We start from the raw sequence: 22,252 nt of genomic DNA on the forward strand, positions 1-22,252 counted from the left end.
CTTCTTGGTACCAAGGCCTGGAGGTACTTGTCATTACGCGATATCGTCTACGCCTCGATGACCTCCCGTAACAATACGCTTTCATCGAGGATTGACTAACTCAGCATGTCTGGAGCTCTTGGTGTGGAGCCCATCGCCATCGTCGGCTCTGCCTGCCGCTTCCCGGGAGGCGCCTCGTCGCCCAGCAAGCTCTGGGGCTTGCTGAATGAGCCGAGGGATGTGGTCAAGGATTTTAAATCGTTCCCCATCAGGCCAAACCTGGACTCGTTCTACAGCGCCAATGGCGAGCAGGCCGGGAGAACCGAGGTCCAGAGTAAGGCATACATCCTGGAGGAAGACCCCACCGTCTTCGACGCCGCCTTCTTCAACATCAGCCCGCTGGAGGCTGCTGGTATGGACCCGCAGCAACGCATCCTGCTAGAGACGGTCTACGAGTCCCTCGAGGCGGCGGGATGGCCACTGGACCGCATCCAAGGCACGGCGGTTGCCGTGTTTGCCGGCTGCATGACCAACGACTATTACGACATCCAAGTCCGCGATCCCGAGACCATGCCGCGGTACAACGCCACGGGGACCACGAGAAGCATCCTCGCCAACCGCATCTCGTACGCGTTCGACCTCAAGGGACCTTCGCTGACCGTCGACACGGCTTGCTCGTCGTCGCTCGTCTGTCTGCACCTCGCCGTGCAGAGCCTGCGCAATAGGGAGTGTGAGTCGGCCATCGTAGTCGGCAGCAACCTCATTCTGGACCCTACTATGTTCCAGGCCGAGAGTAGCCTCCACATGCTGTCGGAGGACTCTCGCTCGCGCATGTGGGACGCCGGAGCCAACGGGTACGCCCGGGGAGAAGGCTTTGCCTCTCTCGTGCTCAAGCCGCTGTCCCGGGCCGTGACAGACGACGACCACATCGAGTGCGTCATCCGGCATACCGTCGTCAACTCAGATGGACGCACCACGGGTATCACGATGCCGAGCCCCGGAGCGCAGGCGGCCATGATACGCAGGGCCTATCTCGACTCGGGCCTCGATCCGGTGGCTGACCGGCCCCAGTTCTTCGAATGCCACGGCACGGGAACCTTGGCGGGCGACCCTGTCGAAGCCCAGGCTGTCCACGATGCGTTCTTCCCTCCGGGACATCGGGAGAACAGCAGCAGCAGCAGCAGCTTGTTGGATGCCGATGCCCAGGCCAAGTTGTTCGTTGGCTCCATCAAGACCGTCATCGGCCACCTCGAGGGCTGTGCGGGCATCGCGGGCATTTTGAAAGCCTCGCTCGCCATTCAACACCGCAAGATCCCGCCTAATATGCTCTTCAACGAGCTTAATCCAGCCATCGCCCCGTTCTACGGCCACCTTGAAATTCCCACGAGAGCCGTACCCTGGCCGCCGGTGAAGAAGGGTCCCCTGCGAGCCAGTGTCAACAGCTTCGGCTTTGGCGGGACAAACGCACATGCAATCCTCGAGAGCTTTGAACCGGGCACCAACACAGCGGCCCTTCCTCAGAACACGTTTCAACAAGATGAAATCTCTGGTCCCTTTGGCCCCTTTGTCCTCTCAGCGCAGACAGCGGGCTCTCTTTCTGGTGCGGTCGTGCGGCTCATGGAGTACCTCCAAGCCAATCCCGACGTGAGCCTGTCGGATGTGAGCGCCATGTTGCAGCTCCGGAGATCCGTCTTCCCGCTCAAGACATTCTTTTCCGGGACGAGCCGCGAGGACCTCATCCGGACGATACAGCAGCATCTGGCCGAAGTCGACAGCGGACGCAAGCCCATCGGAGTCAACGCGCGGCTTGTCTCGCAGCCGCCCGAGGTGCCCGGCACGCTCGCCATCTTCACCGGACAGGGCGCGCAGTGGCCTGCCATGGGCGCCGGCCTGTTGCGGTCCTCCAGCGTCTTCCGGAGCGCCATAGAGGCCTGCGAGCAGGCTCTGGCGACGTGTCCAGACCCGCCATCCTGGTCCCTGAAGGACGAGCTGATGGCCGAGGGCTCACGGTCGCGCGTGTCGGAAGCCGCCCTCTCGCAGCCGTTATGCACCGCCGTGCAGATCGGCCTCGTCGACCTTCTGCGTGCATGCCGAGTGAGGCTGGACGCTGTCGTGGGGCATTCGTCTGGCGAGATTGCTGCCGTGTACGCCGCCGGCATCATCTCGGCTACGGACGCGATCCGGATTGCATACTACCGCGGGCTCTACGCCAAGCTGGCACGCGGCACGCACGGCCAAAAGGGGGCCATGCTGGCGGTGGCCATCCCGTATGATAACGCGGTCGACTTCTGCCAAGAGAGCGCCAATGCGGGCCGGCTTGCTGCCGCCGCGAGCAACTCGCCGTCCAGCGCTACCCTCTCGGGAGACCGGGAGGCCATCGACAGGGCTAGAGAGCACTTCGAGAAGCACAAGATCTTCGCGCGGCCGCTGCGTGTCGACACGGCCTACCACTCGCACCACATGGGCCCCTGTGCCGCTCCGTACCTGGAGGCGCTGAAGAATTGCAATATCACGGTCAAGCCCCCACGCCCGGATTGCGTGTGGATCTCGAGCGTCTACGGCGACATCGGCCTCCCCGACGGCGGCAGCCTGGACTCCCTGGAGTTGCTCAGCGCAGAGTATTGGGTGCAGAACATGGTCCAGCCCGTCCTATTCTCGCAGGCATTGCAGACATCTCTCTGGGCCGGCGGTCCCTTCGACCTGGTGGTGGAAGTCGGGTGTCATCCGGCACTCAAAGGGCCGTCCAGCCAGACCATCCACACTTCTTTGGGTACGACAGTGCCCTACACGGGCGTGATGGCCCGCGGCGAGAACGACCGCAAAAGCTTCGCAGAGGCGCTCGGCGCGGTCTGGCAGATCCTCGGCCCATCCGCGGTGGACTTTGACGGGTACATCAAGGCGTTTCAGCTGCCGGGTTTCAGCCCGCCGCGAGTCGTGAAGGACCTCCCGACGTATGCGTGGGACCACGAGAAGTCGTACTGGAGGGAGTCCCGCATCTCTCGCCGGTACAGACGGGCGGCGAACAGGCCGCATCCGCTGCTCGGCCGGCGCATGCCGGACGATTCGGACACCGAGATGCGCTGGCGGAATGTATTTCGTCTGGGCGAGCTTGCCTGGCTCAGGGGCCATGTATTCCAGGGGCAGGCCATCTTCCCGGCGGCCGGCTATGTCTCGATGGCGCTGGAGGCGGCCATGGCGTTCGCGGCCGGGAAGAGCATCCGCCTTATCGAGGTGCTGAACCTGAAGATGAGCCGCGCCCTGGTGGTGGAAGATGGCTCGGCCGGTGTTGAGGTGCTCTTCTCCATGTCTCGGTGTCCCACCCCGTCACCGGGCGAGCCCGACGTCGTGCTCGCCGAAGTCACTTGTCAGATATGCACGGACGAGACGTCGGGAGAGCTGGTGCAAAACTGTTGCGGCAAGGTCGCCATCTACCTTGGGCCACCTTCCTCCGGCAGCGCCCAGCTCGCTGCCCGATCGCTGGCACGTCCTAAGCTACGGCCCGTGGATCTCGAAGCCTACTACGACTCGGTCGAGCGACTGGGCCTCACCTATCACGGCCACTTCCGGGGCCTTGTCGCCGCGGAGCGGACCCTCGGGCATTCCAGAGCCTGGGCTGCTTGGCCGCACGGGGTCGACGTCGACTTCGGCAACGTACCACACCCGGGATGCCTGGACACGGGGTTCCAGTCGCTGTTTGTCGCCTACGGGTCGCCGACAAGCGACCAGCTGTGGGCTCCGTACCTCCCCGTCGAGATCAAGCGCTTCAGCTTCGATCCGCACGTGGACTACCGGTGTGGGGAGGAGGGAGCGAGAATGGAGCTCGAAGCCTTCGTCACGCATGGCTCGGCCAAAGTGCTGCAGGGGGACGTCCACTTCTTCACCGAGGAGGGCGGCGGCCGCTGCGGCATCCAGGTCGAGGGCATTGTGCTCCACTCGTTCACGGAGCCCAAGCCGTCCAACGACAGGCTGCTCTTTACCCAGACGCTCTGGAAGTCCGACATGCTGGGCGGCTGCCTCGACGCCGAGCTTGCGCGCGCGGCGGCCTCGGCACCACACGATCCCGAGCTCATGGAGGCCATCGAACGGGTGGCGTTATACTACTTCTGCCGCCTCTCGGCCGCGATCCAGCCCGACGAGGTGGACAGTATGAAGTGGCATCACCAGCAGCTGCTGAAAGTCGTGCGGATGAGGATAGCGGAGATCCGCGACGGAGCGGACGCCGTCGCCAAGCGGGAATGGCTGGAGGACACGCGCGAAGACATCGAGGCGCTCGTATGCAAGTTTCCGGGGCAAATCGACCTCCGGCTCGGCTCGGCCATAGGGGACAACCTCATCGACATCGTGCGCGGTAAGACGGAGGCGCTGCAGGTGATGATGGAAGACGACATGCTGGGCTGCCTGTACAGCGACGGCTGCGGCTTTGGCTTTCTGAACAACTTCCTCTCGCTCGCAGCATCACGCATCACGCACAAGCACCCCCGGATCGACATCCTGGAGATTGGCGCCGGCACGGGCGCAGCCACGCGCCGAGTGCTGGATGTCATCGGGCAGTGCTACGCGTCTTACACGTACACCGATATCTCGGCCGGCTTCTTCGGGAAGGCCGCCAGCAAGTTCTCGGACCACGGCGGCAAGATGAGCTTCCGAGTGCTCGACGTCGAGAAGCCGCCCGGCGAGCAGGGCTACGCGGAGCACTCGTACGGTCTCGTACTGGCCTCCAACGTGCTGCACGCGACCCGGAGCTTGCGAGAGACGCTACGACACACCAGATCCCTCCTGAAGCCGGGCGGATATTTACTCTTGGCCGAGGTCACGGGGGAGCTTCTCCGCTTCCTCCTCCTGATGGGCTCGCTGCCCGGCTGGTGGCTAGGCGTCGACGAGGGCCGCACCACGGGACCGGGGTCCTCGCTTCTCGCCTGGGACCAGGTGCTACGCGAGACGGGCTTCGCCGGCGTGGACATCAGCGCCATCGACAACCGCGACCCCAAGATCCACTCCTTCTCGGTCATCGTCAGCCAGGCATTGGACGACGACTTCGCCCTCATCCGCGACCCCTTTTCATGGATCCCGGTGGCCGGTCCTACTACTACTACTACGACGGGCTCGCTTCTCATCATCGGTGGCAAGACGCTCGCCACGGCAAAGCTCATCCAGCAAACCCAGAAGCTGCTGCCGTTTTCCCGCAGCAGCACAGTGGTCGTCGATAGCGTCGACCGCATCCAGGGCCGGCACGTGGCCGCCGCCGCCGCCGCCGGTACATGCGCAGTGCTATGCCTCGCCGAGTTGGACGAGCCCATCTTCGCGGCCGGCGGCGTGATGATGACGGACGAGCGGATGCACGCGCTCCAGACGCTCTTCGGCAGCGCCGGCAGCATCCTGTGGGTGACGGAGGGCCGCCGGCTCGGCGGCGAGCCCCTGGCGAACATGACGGTGGGGCTAGCACGGGCGCTGCTGGAGGAGCTGCCGCACCTGACCCTGCAGCTTCTGGATGTCGATGATGGGAAGGAGACGCTCAAGGCGCACGGGCTGGCCGAGGTGTTTCTGAGACTGCTGGTGTCGACCGAGCTGGAGAATAAAACGGGGAGGAAGGGGAATGGGAACGGGATGATGCTGTGGACTATTGAGCCGGAGCTTTACTACGACGGGCAGGCCATCCACATCCCGCGCATCGTGCTCGATCGCCCTGCCAATGACAGGGCCAACGCGTCGAGACGCAGGATTGCACGGCAGGTGGACTTGAACGACGAGACGGTGGAGATCCGGCCGGGACAAGGGGGCCTGCGGCTGGTCGAGAACGGGAACTGTGGGTCAGCGCCGGAGCAGCAGGAGCAGCAGCACGGCGGCGGGTATGAGACTATCAGGGTTCGGTATTCCATGGAGCTCCACGCCGATGATGTGGCACGCAACGAGGTCTTGTGTCTTGGAGTCTTGGCCGTTCGCGGAGATGAAGATGACCAGAAGATGGTGATGGCCTTCGCCGACGCACACGCCTCCTTGATCCGGCCGGCCGCCGACGAGGTGTATGTCCTCCCGGACCACGAGCGCGGCTGCGCGGAGTTGTTAGCCGCTGCTGCCCGCCAGCTCATTGCCGCGGCTATTCTCGCAACACTTGATCGTCATCCTGCTGCACTGGCGGTTGTCGTCCACGGGGCGGATGAAGGTCTTGCCGACGCTGTAGCGCGAAGAATCAAGGAGCACGACGACCGACGGGGGCGGGGCGATCTGCACTTCTCCTCGAGCTGCGCCCCGGACGCGCTGCCTGAGGATTGGCTCAGCCTGCATCCCAGCAAGACCGCGCACTCCATCCGGCTCACCCTCCCCAGGGTTTCTGGTTTGTTCATAGACCTGTCGGGCGATACGAAGGTGGCGTCACGACTCCCTCCTACGTGGGCCGTCCACCGATATGACAGGTTCGCGTCTTCACCGGCTAAGCAGTTGGATGATGCCTTCACCCATGCCGTGATGGCAGAAAACACGACGCCAAGGGAGAAGCTGAATATCCTACCAGTTGAAGAGATTGCTGCGTCTCCGGGTACTACTACCTTTGTGGCGGCCTGCCCGGCCGTGGTGGACTGGACGACGGCCTATCAACTCCCCGTGGACATGGAACCGCTGGACGCTGGGCGGCTCGTCCATCCAGACAAGACATACCTGATGGTCGGTATGACCAGTGAGCTCGGCTTGTCTCTCTGCCGCTACCTGGTTGTCCACGGGGCACGCCACCTCGTGCTCACCAGCAGGAATCCGAGTATCGGTCAGGACTGGCTGGACGAGATGGCCCGCTACGGCGCAACCATCCGTGTATACGCTGTGGACGCCTCCGACATGCCGTCTCTCCGCTCCGCCGTGGACGAGATCTCGCAGGCGATGCCCCCAATCGCGGGCGTGTGCAATGCCGCCCTTGTTCTGTCCGACAGGCTGTTCCTAGACATGAGTGCCGAAGAGATGCAGGTGCCATTCCGCGCCAAGGTCCAGGGAACCAAGAACCTGGACGCCCTGTTTTCGAATACTACCGGCTCGCGCCCGCCCCTCGACTTCTTCGTCTGCTTCTCCTCGCTCGGCAGCATCACCGGCAATGCCGGCCAGTCGAACTACCATGCCGCCAACATGTTCATGGCAGGTCTCGCAGCCCAGCGGAGAGCACGAGGGCTCGCGGCCAGCGTCATCCACATTGGTCTGGTTGTCGACGTCGGGTATGTGGCTCGCGCGGGACGGCAGATAGAGGACCACCTGCGGTCGCGATTCTATCTGCCGCTTTCGGAGCCAGACATCCACAATGTGTTTGCCGAGGCCATCCTGGCCAGCAGCCCCGTGTCGGGAAGGGCCGAGATCATATGCGGCATGGAGCCGTCCAGCAATGCGCCCGGGGCCAAGCGGACAGCGCCCTGGATCAACAACCCTCGCTTCTCGCACATGATCATGGAGAGGAGCACAGCCGCGAGCCAGGAGAACGCTACAGCGCAGCAGCAGCAGCAGAGCGTGCACATACGGCAGCTCATGGAAGAGGCCCGTGACGACCCCGAAGCGACGGTGCGGCTTCTCACGACGACGTTCCTAGCCAAGGTCGAGAACATGCTTCAGCTGGCGCGTGGTACGGCCAAGGCAGAGGCGCCTCTGGTCGACCTGGGCTGCGATTCCCTGTTGGCGGTGGAGATCAGGGCCTGGTTCCTCACCGAGGTCAACGTCGAAGTGCCCATCCTGAAGATCCTCAGCGGGGATACCATTGCCGAACTCTGCACCGCCGTGGCCAACCAGTTTGTTGCCGCGCTCGCGGGCAAGCCTGAAGCGGCCACATCCGACGTCCGCGGCGCAGTCCCAGTTCCCCAGACTTTCGAGGAGCCCGAGCGACCCGTCCCCGCCGGCTCGACAGACCAAGGAACTTACGGAGGCGCATCGGGCGTGTCGGAGCCGGACACGTCAACGTCAACGTCGAGAACGACGCGTGGGAGCACATCAGCCGACACCGAGGTAACAGCTAGCCAGGCTCTGCTACAGACCCCCGTGCTTGAGGAAGCGCCTGCTGAACGAGATCTTGTCAGGTGTGAGCCCATGTCGTATGCGCAGGCCCGGCTCTGGTTCCTGAGGACCTTCCTACCCGATCCAACCACCTTCAACATTGTCGTTTCGTTCCGGGTGGAAGGCCGCCTTCGCCCTCACCGACTGCGAGATGCCTTTCAGCAGGTTCTGTCCCGGCACGAGTCCCTCCGTACCTGCTTCTTCACGCATCCCATCAGTGGCAGGCCGACCCAGGGCGTGCTACCGGAAGCTCGCGGGGCCATGGACGTGGTCTCGAGCGGGGGCGATGCTGCCGTCGTCGAAGAAGTGTTCTCGCGGTATAAGACGCACCATTGGCAGCTTGAGCGCGGCGACGCCATGCACGCGACCTTGGTTTCCCACTCTCCGGATTCGCACACATTCGTCCTCGGCCATCACCACATTCTGATGGACGGCACGGCGCTCTACCTCTTCCTGCGAGACCTGGATCACGCCTATCGGATGGCGACCGCGACGCTGCCTCCGGTGTCCGTGCAGCCCTGCGACTTCGCCCGTGCCGAGCGAGAACAGACCACGCCGAGCAAGCTGCGCGCGGAGCTGGAGTACTGGAAGGCCGAACACGCCAGGCTGCCCGATCTGCTTCCCTTGCTTCCCTTCGCGCGCGTCAAGTCCCGCAAGACGTGCGACACGTGGGACGGCAACACATGCGGCCACGAGATGTCGGCCGCGCTGACGGCCAGGATCAAGACGGCGTGCCAGGGGCTCGGCATCACGCCGTTCCACTTCCACCTCGCCACGATCCAGCTGGTGCTGTGCAGGCTGCTCGACATCGACGACATCTGCATCGGCATCGCAGACGCCAACCGGGCGGACGACGGGCTCGCCAACACGGTCGGCTTCTTCCTGAATCTCCTCCCACTGCGCCTACGTCTGACTCCGGACAACAATGGTTTGTGTGATGCTCGTTTCGCCGACGTCGCCAGGTCCGCCTCGGCCAAGGCGCTGGCGGCCTGCAACCACGCCAGGGCGCCGTTCGACCTGATACTGGACGCCGTCGGCGCGCCGCGGTCCTCCAGCCACAGCCCCCTTTTCCAGGTGGCCGTCAACTACCGGCCCGTGACGCTCACCGAGGCGCCTCTGGGCGACTGCCGCATGGTTGTGACGTCGCACCACGACGCCCGCAACCCGTATGATCTGGCCTTCAACCTGGTGCAGACGCGGTCCGGGACGACGTGTCTGGTCGAGCTGACCACGCGGGATTATCTGTACTCGGCCGAGTCGTGCCAGCTCCTCTTGCGGATCTACATCGACGCCCTGGAGCGCCTCTCCACCGAGCCATACTGCTCCGTCAGCGAGCTGCAGGCCGGGCAGCACGTCATCTCGGACCATCATCCACCCAGCATCAGCCGCGGGCCTACCGTCGACTTTGGATGGCCAACCACCCTGGTGGAGCGGTTCGACGAGATGGCTGCGGCGGACCGTCATGCACACCACGTCGCGGTGGTTGACGCGGCGGAGCGAGTGACATACGCCGAGCTAGCGCAGCGCAGCCACCGAATCGCGGCGTCGCTCTTGGACATCCTGGATCATGCCAGGCAGGGCGCCGCCATGGCGGTGCTGCTCGAACCCACGGTCAGCACGGTAGCCGCCATGCTCGCCATCCTCCGCATCGGATGCATCTACCTCCCCCTGGACCTGAGCATCCCGCAGGCCCGGCACGCCGCCATGCTCGAGGACGCCAACGCGGCCGTTCTCGTCTGCGACGATGCCACGGTCGTCCTCGCGCACCAACTCCTCCTCCAAACCACCATCGACTCAGAGTCAGACTCAGGAGTACGACCAGTAGTAGACGGCAAAAAGAAACTCAAAATCCTCAACCTCACCACCGATCTATCACTACCATCACCCCATCACCATCTCCCCATCCACAACGCCTCCTCCTCCGCCTCCACGGCCAACGCCCCTTCCTTTCTCCTCTACACAAGCGGCTCAACCGGCCGCCCGAAGGGGATCCTCCTAGCCGAGCGCGGCGTGCTCAACTACCTGGCAGCAAAGTCTGCGCGCCTGCACCTCAACGACGAGTCTGATGTCGTAGTGGCCCTGCAGCAGAGCTCGCTGGGCTTCGACATGTCGCTCGCGCAGATGTTCAACGCGCTCGCCAACGGCGGGCGCGTGGTCATGGCGCCGCGCGCCGCGAGGGGCGATCCGGTCGCGCTGACGAGGCTCATGCGCGACGAGGGGGTCAACTTCACGATTGCTACGCCTAGTGAGGCCGCGCTGTGGTTGCGGTATGGTTATGGTGGTCTTTTTGGTAGTACTGCTACTAGTAGTAGTGACTGTAATAAGTGTGAGTGCGAGTGTGAGTGTGAATGGAGGTGGAGGTGGGCTTGTCTTGGGGGGGAGGTGGTTACGCCGGCGTTGAGGGAGGAGTTTAGACGCTTTCGGGATAGGGCGGGGTTGGGGGGAAGGTTTGTGGTCACTGAGTAAGTTTTCAAGTTCTTAATTTTTTTTTTCTTTTTTGTTTGCTTTTGTGCTTCAAATGGTTGGTTGCTGACCGACCGGGGCTAGTTGCTATGGCCCGACCGAGCTGTCCTGCGCGACGAGCTTCGAGACGGTTTCGCTCGACCATCCTGAGTGTCAGCCTGTGCTGGATGACTTCTCGAGTATTGGCAAGCCCATTGCCAACACGACGATTGTCATCGCCAATGAGCTTGGCGAGCCCGTCCCCACCGGCTTCCCCGGCGAGATCTGTGTCGGGGGCGTCGGCGTCGCGCTGGGGTACTCGCCCTCGGCTGCGTTGCACGACGACCGCTTCGTTCCGAACCGCTTCGCCACGGCCGAGGAGCGGGCGGCGGGACTCACCACCATGTACAGAACCGGCGACAAGGGCCGCCTTCTCCGCGATGGATCGCTCGTCTTCATGGGCCGCTTGGACGGAGACAGCACGGTCAAGCTTCGCGGTCTCCGCATCGACCTGGACGACGTCGCCAGCAACCTCATCCGCGCATCCGGGGGGAGTGTTGTCGACGCGTGCGTGGTGGTTAAGGGGGAGGAGGAAGAGACAGAGCGTCTTGTCGCCTACGTCGTGCTGGCCGAGAACGCGTCGGAAACCGTGGCAGAGCTCGCTCGCGCCATGAAGAACATGCAGCTTCCCCGGTACATGATCCCTTCGAGGCTCGTTTCCCTGGATCGCCTGCCGACGAGCGCGAACGGCAAGGTCGATCGCCGTGCGCTGGCGTCATTGCCTCTGGCGCTCGTGGAGGACCCGGAGTTCGAGACGAAGCCGCGACGTGAACAGGGGCTGACGCTGCTGGAAGGGCAGCTCAAGCTTATTTGGGAAGACGTGCTCGGGCAGAGCGCCGACCGGGAACCGTTGGCGCGGGACTCGGACTTCTTCATGGTCGGCGGTAACTCCCATCTCATCGTCAAACTGAGGGCGGCCATCGAGGAAACGCAGGGCGTGTCTGTCCCGCTCCGAGACCTCTACAGCGCCAGCACGCTCGCCTCGATGGCCGCCACGCTTGCCGCGGAGCTCGGAGCTCACAAACCGGTCGAGATCTGCTGGGAGACAGAGCTGGACACCTTGCACGCGCGGTTCCTCGCCAGCGAGGGCGCGTCAAGCGCCGCCGCCGCCGTGCCGCGCAGTCCCCGCCAGCCCAACGAAGAAGGTATTCAGGTCGTGCTGACGGGCGCAACCTCCTTCCTGGGCATGGCGATCCTCAGAGCCCTCCTGCAGCACGACTCGGTCTCCAAGATCCACTGCCTGGCCGTTAACCCGGACGACCCGTCCCTTCTCCCCACCACCACCACCAACACCACCGCCGCTTCTTCCCCAGACAAAGGCAAGCTGGTCGTCTACCACGGCAGCCTCGCACGCCCAGACCTCGGCCTAGCCCCGGCGGAGTGGTCCGCGCTCGAAGCGAACACAGACCTGATCCTCCACGCGGGCGCCCACGGCCACTGCCTCAACAGCTACCACTCCCTCGTGGCGCCCAACGTCCACGCCACCCTCCGCCTCGCCCAGCTCGCCCGCGCCGCCGCCGCCGCCCGGGGTGGTAGTAATGGTGTACCGCTGCACTTCATCTCGTCTAACCGTGTCGCCCTGCTAGGCGGCGGCACTGCAGCCCTGGGTCCGGTGGCCGTGCCGCATCACATCCACCCGCCGCAGGACGAGGGGGGGTTCACCAGCAGCAAGTGGGTGTGCGAGCGCATGCTCGAGCGCGCCGTCGCCACCACCCCCGCCAATGATGATCATCGGGATAGGGGGTCTTCTGTGTGGAAGGTTGTCATCCACCGGCCGTGTGCGCTGGTGGGCGAGGACGCGCCGGCGCACGACGCGCTGAACGCGCTGCTGCGGTTTGCGCGGCGCATGCGGGCCGTGCCGGACACTAGTACTGCGAATATGGCCGGGTGGTTGGATCTCAAGTCTGTCGACGAGGTGGCGGCCGATGTGGTTTCGGATGCGATGCGCGACGCTCTGAGTTATGCTACTACTAGTAGCACTAGTAGCGGTGGTGGTGGTGGTGGTGGTAATAAAGATGATGATGACGGTGATACTCAAAGGGAGAAAGAAGGAGGAGGAGGACCAGGAGGAGCGGTGGTGAGGTTCAGGCATCATACCAGCGGGGTGAGGGTGCCAGTGGCCAGGTTCAGAGAACGCATGGAGGAGCTGTATGGCGGGCGGTTTGAGGAACTGGAGATGGGGGAGTGGTTGGAGCGGGCGAGGGGCTTGGGGTTGGAGGAGCTGATTGTGAGTTATTTGCAGAGTTTGATGGACAAGGGGGAGACGGTTGTGTTTCCTTACATGGGCGAGGCTGATTCTTCGTGAGAAGAAGGGGACGGGAGGGAGAGCTGGGAGTTGTTTGTTTTTTCAAAGGTTTATATATCTCCTGGATTAGTACCCAGCTAGGAAGTCCGTTTCTCTTTTTTCTATCTTTGAATTTCCACCAAACATTCTGTACCGGGGAAGTAAGCATCATTGGTCGGTATATTTTGAGCGGTGTCTGCCTTGCCCGGAGACCATCCTTATTATGGCAGTCGCCAAACCAGGTGACGGGCTTGCTCACTGTGTGTCTGTTACTTTGTGATAATAAGGGAGAGACGATCGATTTGAAATCAGCCCGGGTGGTCGAAAATGGATTGATGAACGGCTCCCCTGCTGCGAGCGCGCCCCGCTGGCGCTGGCGGGGGAGGGGCACGCTGGTTGGACCGCCCCACTAAAATTTCGACCCCGTTGTCGGAGCTTACAGCTTCGTCCCGCGATTGAGTCACTCATTGACGGGGATTTCCCTCATGCCGGCTACCTACCACCTTATATTTGAGAACGGAGGCCCGCTGAACCTGCCTCCCGGGACCCAGAGCTGACCATCCGCAACACGTCGTCCACAATGGCTGAAATACCAGACCCAACAATCGACTTGGACTGGTCGGGCTACGTCGGCTCGATCCAAGAGCACTTCCGAGCCCAGGCCGAGGCCCATCCGGACCGCACATGTGTCGTCGAGACCAAGTCGTCCACCATCCCGGAGAGGCGCTTTACCTACCGCCAGATCTACGAGGCCGCCAACACGCTGGCATGGTACCTGCACAATGCTGGCGTCACCAACGGGGACGTGGTCATGATCTGGGCGCATCGCTCGGTGGACCTGGTGGTGGCGCTCATGGGCATCCTGGTATGCCCCTCTTCGGTGTTGTAATTGCCTGCCCATTCTGACACCTCGGGTTTATTTCACAGGCTTCTGGCGCGACTATGACTGTGCTGGACCCCGCGTACCCTCCGGCACGACAGCAGATCTACCTCGAAGTCTCCCAGCCGAACGCCCTGCTGAGGATCGGCCGGGCCACCGACGAGAACGGGCCCCTGGCCCCCTTGGTTCAGAAGTACATTGACGACGCGTTGCAACTGAAGACCGATGTCCCCGACCTCAGACTCCGTGACGATGGCATTCTCTACGGCGGCGAGGTCGACGGTCAGGACATCTTCGCCGGCGTGAGGGGACTCGCTTCTGCCCCTCCGGATGTTCTCGTCGGGCCGGACTCAAATCCCACGCTCTCCTTCACATCCGGCAGCGAGGGGCGGCCGAAGGGTGTACTGGGTCGGCACTTCAGCCTGGTTAAGTACTTCGGCTGGATGGCCGAGCGTTTCAACCTCTCGTCGGAGAGCCGATACACGCTGCTGTCCGGCATCGCCCATGACCCCGTGCAGCGCGACATCTTTACCCCGCTCTTCCTCGGCGCGCAGCTGCTGGTGCCTTCCAAGGAAGACATCCAGCACGAGAAGCTCGCCGAGTGGATGCGCGAACACAAGCCCACCGTGACCCATCTCACCCCCGCCATGGGTCAGATCCTCGTCGGCGGCGCGACCGCCGAGTTCCCCAGCCTGGAGCACGTGTTCTTCGTGGGAGACGTGCTCACCACGAGGGACTGCCGGGCCCTCCGGCGACTTGCGGTCAACGCCAACATCATCAACATGTACGGCACGACCGAGACCCAGAGAGCAGTGAGCTACTACGAGATCCCGAGCCGGGCGCGGGATCCGGACTTCCTGGACAGGCTCAAGGACACAGTCCCCGCTGGGAAGGGGATGCAGAACGTCCAGCTGCTGGTTGTCAACCGGGAGAACCGGACCGAGATGTGCAAGGTGGGGGAAGTGGGCGAGATCTTTGTGCGCGCTGCCGGGCTTGCAGAGTGGGTTTCATGTATTCCTCCTTGTATCCTCGTGCTCTGCTAACCCCCGACCGTCCGTCTTAGGGGCTACCTAGGAGACCAAGCGTTGAACCAACAGAAGTTCTTGATGAACTGGTTCGTCGACAACCAGAAGTGGGTGGAGGCTGATCAGAAGACCAACAAGAACGAGCCGTGGCGGAAGTACTACAAGGGGCCGAGAGACAGGCTATACCGTACCGGAGACCTGGGGCGGTACCTCGATTCAGGAGATGTCGAGTGTGTCGGGCGCGCCGACGATCAAGTCAAGATCCGCGGCTTCCGCATTGAGTTGAACGACATCGACAGCAATCTGAGCCAGAACCCGCTCATCCGCGACTGCAAGACGCTTGTGCGGAGAGACCGTAATGAAGAGCCCACTCTCGTCAGCTACATCGTCCCCGAGATCAGGGAGTGGCAACGATGGCTTCATGACCGAGGTCTGGAAGACGTGGAAGACGAGGGTGTCGAGATGGGCCCCGTCACAGTCTTCCTCAAGAAGTACAGGAGAATGCAGACAGAGGTGCGGGATCACTTAAAGAGCCGGCTGCCAACCTACGCGGTGCCCACCATTTACATCGTGCTCAACAAGCTCCCTCTCAACCCGAACGGCAAGGTTGACAAGCCCAACCTCCCGTTCCCGGACGTTGCCGAGCGTGTGGAGGACGCGTCAGAGGAGGACATCAAGAGCTGGGAGTCACTCACCGAGACCGAGCGGACCGTGGCCCAGCTGTGGGCCGATGTCATCCGCGGCCTCAACCCGAAGACCATCAAGAGGGACAACGGGTTCTTCGATCTCGGCGGGCACAGCTTGCTAGCCCAGCAGTTTCTCCTGACGGTCCGCAAGAGCCTGGGCACAGATGTCCCGATCAGTACGCTCTACGGACACCCTAGCCTGGCCGGTTTCAGTGCCCAAGTCGACAAGCTCCGGAGTCACGAAGGCGGCGATGTGGGGCCTGAAGCCGGGGAAGACGCCTATGCCAAGTCTCTGGATGAATTACTGCGCCAGCTCCCCGAAACGTTCCTGTCTGCGGACGCGGAGACTCTTGCCTCGGCCGAGAACCTGACCATCTTCCTCACTGGCGCGACTGGTTTCCTGGGGTCATACCTTTTGCGGGACGTTCTCGACCGGACAGCCCGAAATGTCAAGCTGATCGCGCATGTCCGTGGTGTCAAGGAACCTTCAGCGGCTCTGGCGCGCCTTCAGCGCTCCCTCCAGGGGTACGGCCTGTGGAAGGACGAGTGGGCCGGCAGGCTAAGCGCCGTTGTCGGTGACCTTTCCAAGGCTCAGCTGGGCATTGACGATGCCACCTGGCAGACCCTGGCGCAGGAAGTCGACGTCGTGATCCACAACGGCGCTACGGTTCACTGGGTCAAGAGATACCAGGACATGATGGCACCCAACGTTCTGTCGACTGTCGATGCCATGAGGCTCTGCAACGAAGGCAAGGCCAAGGCATTCTGCTTCGTTAGCTCCACCAGTGTCCTTGATACCGACTACTACATACAGCTGTCAGAGAAGCAAACCAGCACCGGCCAGGGCGCCGTCATGGAGGAGGACGACATGAACGGAAGCCGGACCGGCCTTGGCACCGGCTACGGCCAGACCAAGTGGGTCTCGGAGCAGCTCATCCGGGAAGCCGGCAGGCGTGGTCTCCTGGGCTCCATCGTCCGGCCGGGCTATATCCTGGGCGACTCCGAAACGGGCGTCTGCAACGTCGACGACTTCCTGATCCGCATGCTGAAGGGCTGCATCCAGCTTTCGGCTCGCCCGCACATCATCAACACCGTCAACGCCGTCCCCGTCAACCACGTCGCTCGGGTTGTCGTAGCATCGGCGCTCAACCCGCTCTCCAGCGGCGGCGTGCACGTTGTCCACGTCACGGCCCACCCCCGCCTCCGCATGAACGAGTACCTGTCCATCCTCGAGTACTACGGCTACAAGACGCCCGAGGTGAGCTATCAAGCGTGGAAGGAGGAACTCGAGAAGTTCGTGTCGGCCGGCGCGCTGGAGAAGGACCAGGAGCAGCACGCGCTGATGCCGCTCTACCACTTCTGCATGAACGACCTGCCGGCCAACACGCGGGCGCCCGAGATGGACGATCGCAATGCCGTGGCGGTTCTCAAGGCGGACGCGGACCGGTGGACCGGCGTCGATGACAGCACGGGACATGGCATCAGCAGGGAGGATGTCGGGCGGTACCTGGCCTATCTCGCCGAGGTCAGGTTTGTGCCGCGGCCGAGCGGCAGGGGCCGGCCGCTGCCGGAGATGAAGCCCGAGGTGTTGGCTGCGCTGGCCGCGGGTGGCACCGGCGGGCGTGGTGGTGCGCATTAGACTGTAGAGTGGGTTAAGTTGGGTTTGTGTGGGCTGTGGCAGTGAGGGAAAAGATAAAAAGCGCGGGTCCATTTACTCTCGACTGGGTTTGACAAGCCAGATTTCTAGCCATCTTACGTCCCAGGTTATAGCGTGCTTTGCATGGATTGACTGATGAATGTCTTGCATTGCATTCTGGTTCATTCCTTGAGGAGTTTGCCTACAATGGTGTATACTGTTTGTTCCCTTCGCGACACAGCAACGGATATGGCCAACCTCTTAGCAGGGTACGTCCTCGCAACTTCAGCAACGCTAACCGTCAATCTATAGCTAAGGAATGGATGCGGCTCAGTTGATGATTGCCTTAGGTGGCTCAGCTTCGAATCCTTACTATCATGGTGGGTTTCGAGGAAGGTCAGCTAGGCCCACTAGTTGCACCACGTAAGCGCTGACAGTCGGATCATGGATGGTCAGGAGACATCCGTCCAGAACCGTTATAGCGCCCCCCTCGGCAGTTGTCGATTTGGCGTTCGATAATGCCCCAGCTCTGATTCACTCAAATGTGCTCAAAAGCCTAGCCCAACCCCCGCACACCCACCACTCTGGGCAGCTCCTCCTGCTTTGGAGAGCGGCCGTCCTGCGAGGCAGGCCCGGCTCTTGTTTGCAGACCCGAACGCGGTGCCACCGAGGGGGGGGCGGCAATATTTCAAAGTCTGCGTATCTGCCGTGGGATTTGCCTTACAAGACGGGGGGGCAGAGATATCCTAGTATATTGCTTAATACCGGCCATAGGAGATCACGGGCGCAGGCAGCTTTATTAGCCGGTCGAACCAGGATCTCAGCTCGGCGGTTTATGATCTACATGGGAATGCAACACCAAAAAGAGAATCCCGTATCCGCCTTTGCATCAGTGCGATAGTCTTGAATTTGTCCAGAGAGCTACTCCGGAAAGCTGGACTTGGTTCAATCGCAGTCTATGTCGTTGCGAATGCCTGTTTCTGAGTAGAGTTTACTACCCGGACAGTGCACAAGCTCTCGCATACTAACAATATATCCTTACTTAAACGACCCCTAATATGAGACTGTGCTGACCAAGGAGGTCTTCTGATTTAGCCTCATAGCAACGCTCCATCTTGTGCCTACTAGGCTGCTGTCGTCTTCACTTGTACGGTTATTTACACAGTTTCCCCACAATGATCCCTTCGTTCGGTACTTGGGGTTGTGCGGCTACCGCGCTGTCAACCCTTTTAGCTGAAGGATGATCATAAAGGAGCTGTCCCCCCTTTGCTCCTGGGTCCCGGAAAGCTGCTTGTCGTTTTCGGTGGCGTGTGCGCTCCAACGACCTCACTCACCCTTGCCACTGCCTAGTAGTGGGACTCTCAACTTGTCCCCCAACTCTCAAGTCAATATGAAGATCCCTGCTGGAACCATCCTCCCTTTCGCGCCCTGGATCGCTCCCAAGGCGGCGCTGAGAGGGGTCCAGGACATCACGTCCGAGTCTGCTCTGAGCGTCATCCGCGCCGCGGGCGCCGGCGCAAGCTGCGACTGGTTCGAGCAGCCTGTCGACCACAAGAATGCGAGCCTCGGAACGTGGCAGCAGCTGTACTGTGTCAACCCCCAGTGGTGGGCGGGCCCGGGATCTCCGGTGAATACACGCTTCTCAGAGTCGTCGTCGTGCTTAAACTCCTTGGCTATTATTAGCCTATATTAGAGCTTCAGCTCAGTCCCATTGATGATAGAAGCGACCCACTGATTCCGGGAATTGTTGCCTGGCAGGTCGTTCTGATGACCCCCGGCGAGAACCCCATCACAGCCGCCATCAACTCGGGCCGCGGATACACGTACCTGGACAACACGACCCTGTCGGGCGCGTACGCCCAGGCCCTCGGGGCTGCCGCAGTCGTGGTTGAGCGTGCGTATTTGTCAACCTTTTGCCATCCATCACACACATCACGAACCTCTGAACTGAGAGATGGGTTCTATGCTATATGACAGATCGGTATTTCGGCGGATCCTCTCCGTACGACGGCTTCGACTCGGAGACGCTCCAGTACCTCACCATGGAGCAGGCCGCAGCAGATATCGTGGCCTTTGCGCAGAACGTGACGTTCCCGTTCGACAAGAACCAGACGAGCGTTGCGTCCAAGACGGTGAGTCGAATATTGTACTTGACAGATGAAAAGGCACCAACGATCAGTACTGACCGACCGGCGGATACTTACCTTATATAGCCGTGGGTCTACTGGGGAGCGTCCTACTCGGCCACGCTGGGCAGCTGGATCGAGCATTTCAAGCCCGGCGTGTTCCATGCGTTCCATCTCAGCAGCGCCTCCGTCGAGGTCAACACCGACAACTGGTACTACTACGACACCATCCGCAAGGGGATCGACAGGTACCGCAACGACACGAGCTGCAGTCTCGCTCTCAACGAGGTCGCCAAGTACGTCGACAGCTTGCTGCTGGCACCGGACGTCAACCAGACCAAGGTGGACGCGCTGAAGCAGTTCTTTGGCGCCACTTTCCCAATTGCGGATGACGATTTTGCCTAGTACGTTTCTTCTACTAGTACTAGTACTACTAGTAACTTTGATCTGTCCCAATAGCCATAGTGAGTGAGTACTCGTACTGACCGGCCTTGCCTCAGCGCGATTGCAACACCGTTCAGGTACTGGCAGGAGACGGGCGGCTACCGCGACGTGCTTGAGATGTGCGATGCCGTGGTCGGCGTCAACGACACGGTCGAGGACAAGGTGCTGGGCACGGTGCCGGCCTCGGTGGTCAACTACGCCGCCTACTTCCGGATGAACTTCCGCGATTCGAGTAAGGGGCTACTCTCTTTCCCTCGCCAGTCCCCACAACCCCCGCCCCCCCCGCCCCCCCCCCCCTTTTCATCTATTACCGAACACTTAGTAGTAACGTATGTATCAATGTCCACCAGCCTGCACGTACTTCGACGTCTGGGGCCAGGAAGACCCGCTGTGGTGCCTCAACACGCACGACCTGCTCAACCCCTTCTTCGAGGCGCGCACGCTGGGCAACCCGTGGCGCACCTGGTACTGGTTCCTGTGCAACGAGCCGCTGGCCTCGTGGGCCACGGGCGCGCCCGCCGACCAGCCGCTGTCGATCGTGTCGCGCAAGATCGACAGCCACTACTGGCAGCGCCAGTGCGAGATGCACTTCCCGCCCGAGAACGGGCAGAAGTACGGCAGCTCGAAAGGGTTGACCCCGGATACCCTGAATAAGGAGACCGGCGGGTGGGGTAGGAGGTCGACGAGGGTTATCTGGACGAGCGGGTGAGTATTTACTTTACTACTATACAAGTATTGTGTATACAACCGGATCTTACTAAAATGTATTGTACCCTACAGTGAATTCGACCCCTGGCGAGCGACCAGCATGTCGAGCGAGGTGCGGCCCGGCGGCCCGCTGCCGTCGTCGGACGACGTCGCTGTCTTCCTGATCAAGAATGCCGAGCACGCCGATGATGCCTTCACCGCGAGGGGGCTGGCCAACCTGAACATGAAGGTCAACCCGGAGGTGGCCAAGGTGCAGGACCAGGCGCTGCAGATCATGAAGAAGTGGGTGAGCGAGGCCCTTGTCGCCCACACTGGAACGTAGAGAGGTTGAGAGGGTTTAGGAGGCTGGAGGGAGATGGGGGTGGCTCATCGTTCCGTGTTTTATGATTTGGAATGCAGTTAGGTGTATGATACGAGTGACGTGCAGAAGATACTGATATCTGGCACTCTGAGCATGAACTTTGCTCCGGTTTTGCGATCATTGCACCAGTGAATCAATCCTTTTCGCGCTTATTAGTATGGAGTCAGCGTCAAAGATCCGTTGCTCACACCTCACTTCGTCGCTTCATCGACCTTTTCCCGCTCTGCGCCTTGCGACGGTAGAGAGCGTGGGAGATGCAGGCGGGTCAGATTGGCCCAGGGTCATTATTTCTTTTGCTTTCAAGTTCTAAGAATTACGTTCTTTTGGGGTAGGAGACTGGGTCTGTTCTGAGGAAGGTGCGTAGCTGGGGGCGACTGCTTTGTTGAGAGGAGACCTGGTTCAGTGTGGAAGGAGCAACTGGGTGTCTGGTCAATCGATGAGTAACCTCAGGTAGGTCCGAATTTGCTCGAGACGGCTCGGGATTCTCCAAAGCCTCTTACAACCAACATCACCAAGGCGCTCATCAGTTCTTGCTTTGGTTCGGTTCCGGCAGCCATCATATGTTAGGATTAACTCAATGGGTTACCAAGTCATCAGCTTTCCAGATCACTTTGCATTTCTCCAAGTATAGTGCCTGCTCAGCAGGCAAGCGAGTCTATTATTCAGCACTAGCAGTAGTGCTTGGTACCTAAGCACAGAGAGTGCTCCGACTGCGGCAACCAGCGCCAACATGATCCGGAGTCAAGAGTAGCCCAGCCCTCCCATCTCTCAAAGGACCCCGCCCGGAAGGGCAACAGGATGTTGGTAAGTAAATGGTTACCCCTTAACGACGCCTACCACTGCCACTACCGCCGCCGCCACCACCGCGTCTCTCGTACCTTTCCTCGTAGCGGGTCAAGTCCTCCGACCTCTCGCTGCGCGGCGGCCAGCTTTGACTGCCACCACTGGTGCCGGTGTTGCCGCCGCGGTAGTCATTGTACCGGTCCCGCTCAGCGCGGCCGGAGCGGTCGAGCGGCTCGTAGGGGAGGCGGTCGTAGCCTCTTGCGTTGCCTTCCGGGTGGCGCATCATGCCGACGGGAGAAGCGGTGCCGGTGCCGTCCCGGTTGGCGCTCGAGACGGCGCGGCGAGAGCCCGCGTCGTTGGGCCCGCCCTGCGCTGCTACACGGCGGCGGTCGTTGGGGTGCAGGTTCTCGGGCTGGGCGCGATCTACCTGCCGCAAGGTGGCGGCGCGGCGGTCAGGGTCGAAACGCGTGGGCGACGACGGCGGATGCACTGGAGTCTCGTAGTACCCCTGGGCAGCGGGGTTACGCTGCGTTATGCGCGGGTCAAAGTTCTGATGCTGGTCGGCTCCTCGGCCTTCGCTGTTGCGGTACTCGCCCGGGTACCCGCTGCGTCCTCCGCGGCGCGGGTCGCGCGAGGACGACTGCGCGTCAGCGACCGACACCGGGTAGCCGCCCTGCGACGTGTGGTATTGCTAAGACCAAGAGTGTTAGTCCCAAGGCACTCTGTAGGAATAGCGTGTCGTACTCACCAGGCCGCGCCGGTCCGTGTCCGTATTGCGCCTTGGACCTGAAGACATCTTGGTTGGGTAGATTCAAAGGGAGC

At 61.7% G+C, this 22,252-nt stretch overlaps 4 protein-coding genes across 4 annotated transcripts; 3 read left to right on the forward strand and 1 right to left on the reverse strand.

Annotated features, from left to right (window-relative positions):
* Window positions 1-105: 105 nt before the first annotated feature.
* On the forward strand, window positions 106-12,802 carry B0T15DRAFT_488558 (polyketide synthase module; the record flags this gene model as incomplete). The annotated part of the gene is made up of 3 exons (XM_062866523.1): window positions 106-3,069; window positions 3,124-10,262; window positions 10,543-12,802. 3 exons carry the CDS (start codon window positions 106-108, stop codon window positions 12,800-12,802), a joined length of 12,363 nt encoding a protein of 4,120 aa, XP_062725634.1.
* A 428-nt stretch (window positions 12,803-13,230) lies between these two features.
* B0T15DRAFT_16277 (uncharacterized protein) lies at window positions 13,231-17,234 on the forward strand. The gene is made up of 3 exons (XM_062862127.1): window positions 13,231-13,646; window positions 13,709-14,661; window positions 14,725-17,234. Exons 1-3 carry the CDS (start codon window positions 13,362-13,364, stop codon window positions 17,009-17,011), a joined length of 3,525 nt encoding a protein of 1,174 aa, XP_062725635.1. The 5' UTR covers window positions 13,231-13,361; the 3' UTR covers window positions 17,012-17,234.
* A 1,164-nt stretch (window positions 17,235-18,398) lies between these two features.
* Window positions 18,399-20,730, forward strand: B0T15DRAFT_424863 (peptidase S28; the record flags this gene model as incomplete). The annotated part of the gene is made up of 7 exons (XM_062865625.1): window positions 18,399-18,635; window positions 18,767-18,902; window positions 18,986-19,140; window positions 19,222-19,538; window positions 19,635-19,810; window positions 19,929-20,283; window positions 20,359-20,730. 7 exons carry the CDS (start codon window positions 18,399-18,401, stop codon window positions 20,606-20,608), a joined length of 1,626 nt encoding a protein of 541 aa, XP_062725636.1. The 3' UTR covers window positions 20,609-20,730.
* Window positions 20,731-21,295: 565 nt separating this feature from the next.
* B0T15DRAFT_545990 (uncharacterized protein) lies at window positions 21,296-22,226 on the reverse strand (the record flags this gene model as incomplete). The annotated part of the gene is made up of 2 exons (XM_062870150.1): window positions 21,296-22,121; window positions 22,179-22,226. The coding sequence occupies 2 exons, from the start codon at window positions 22,224-22,226 to the stop codon at window positions 21,471-21,473; spliced, it is 699 nt and encodes a 232-aa protein (XP_062725637.1). The 3' UTR covers window positions 21,296-21,470.
* Between the last annotated feature and the right edge of the window lie 26 nt (window positions 22,227-22,252).

The sequence above is a fragment of the Chaetomium strumarium genome (assembly GCF_033439665.1).
Source record: "Chaetomium strumarium strain CBS 333.67 chromosome Unknown B0T15scaffold_1, whole genome shotgun sequence".
NCBI classification, from domain to species: domain Eukaryota; kingdom Fungi; phylum Ascomycota; class Sordariomycetes; order Sordariales; family Chaetomiaceae; genus Chaetomium; species Chaetomium strumarium.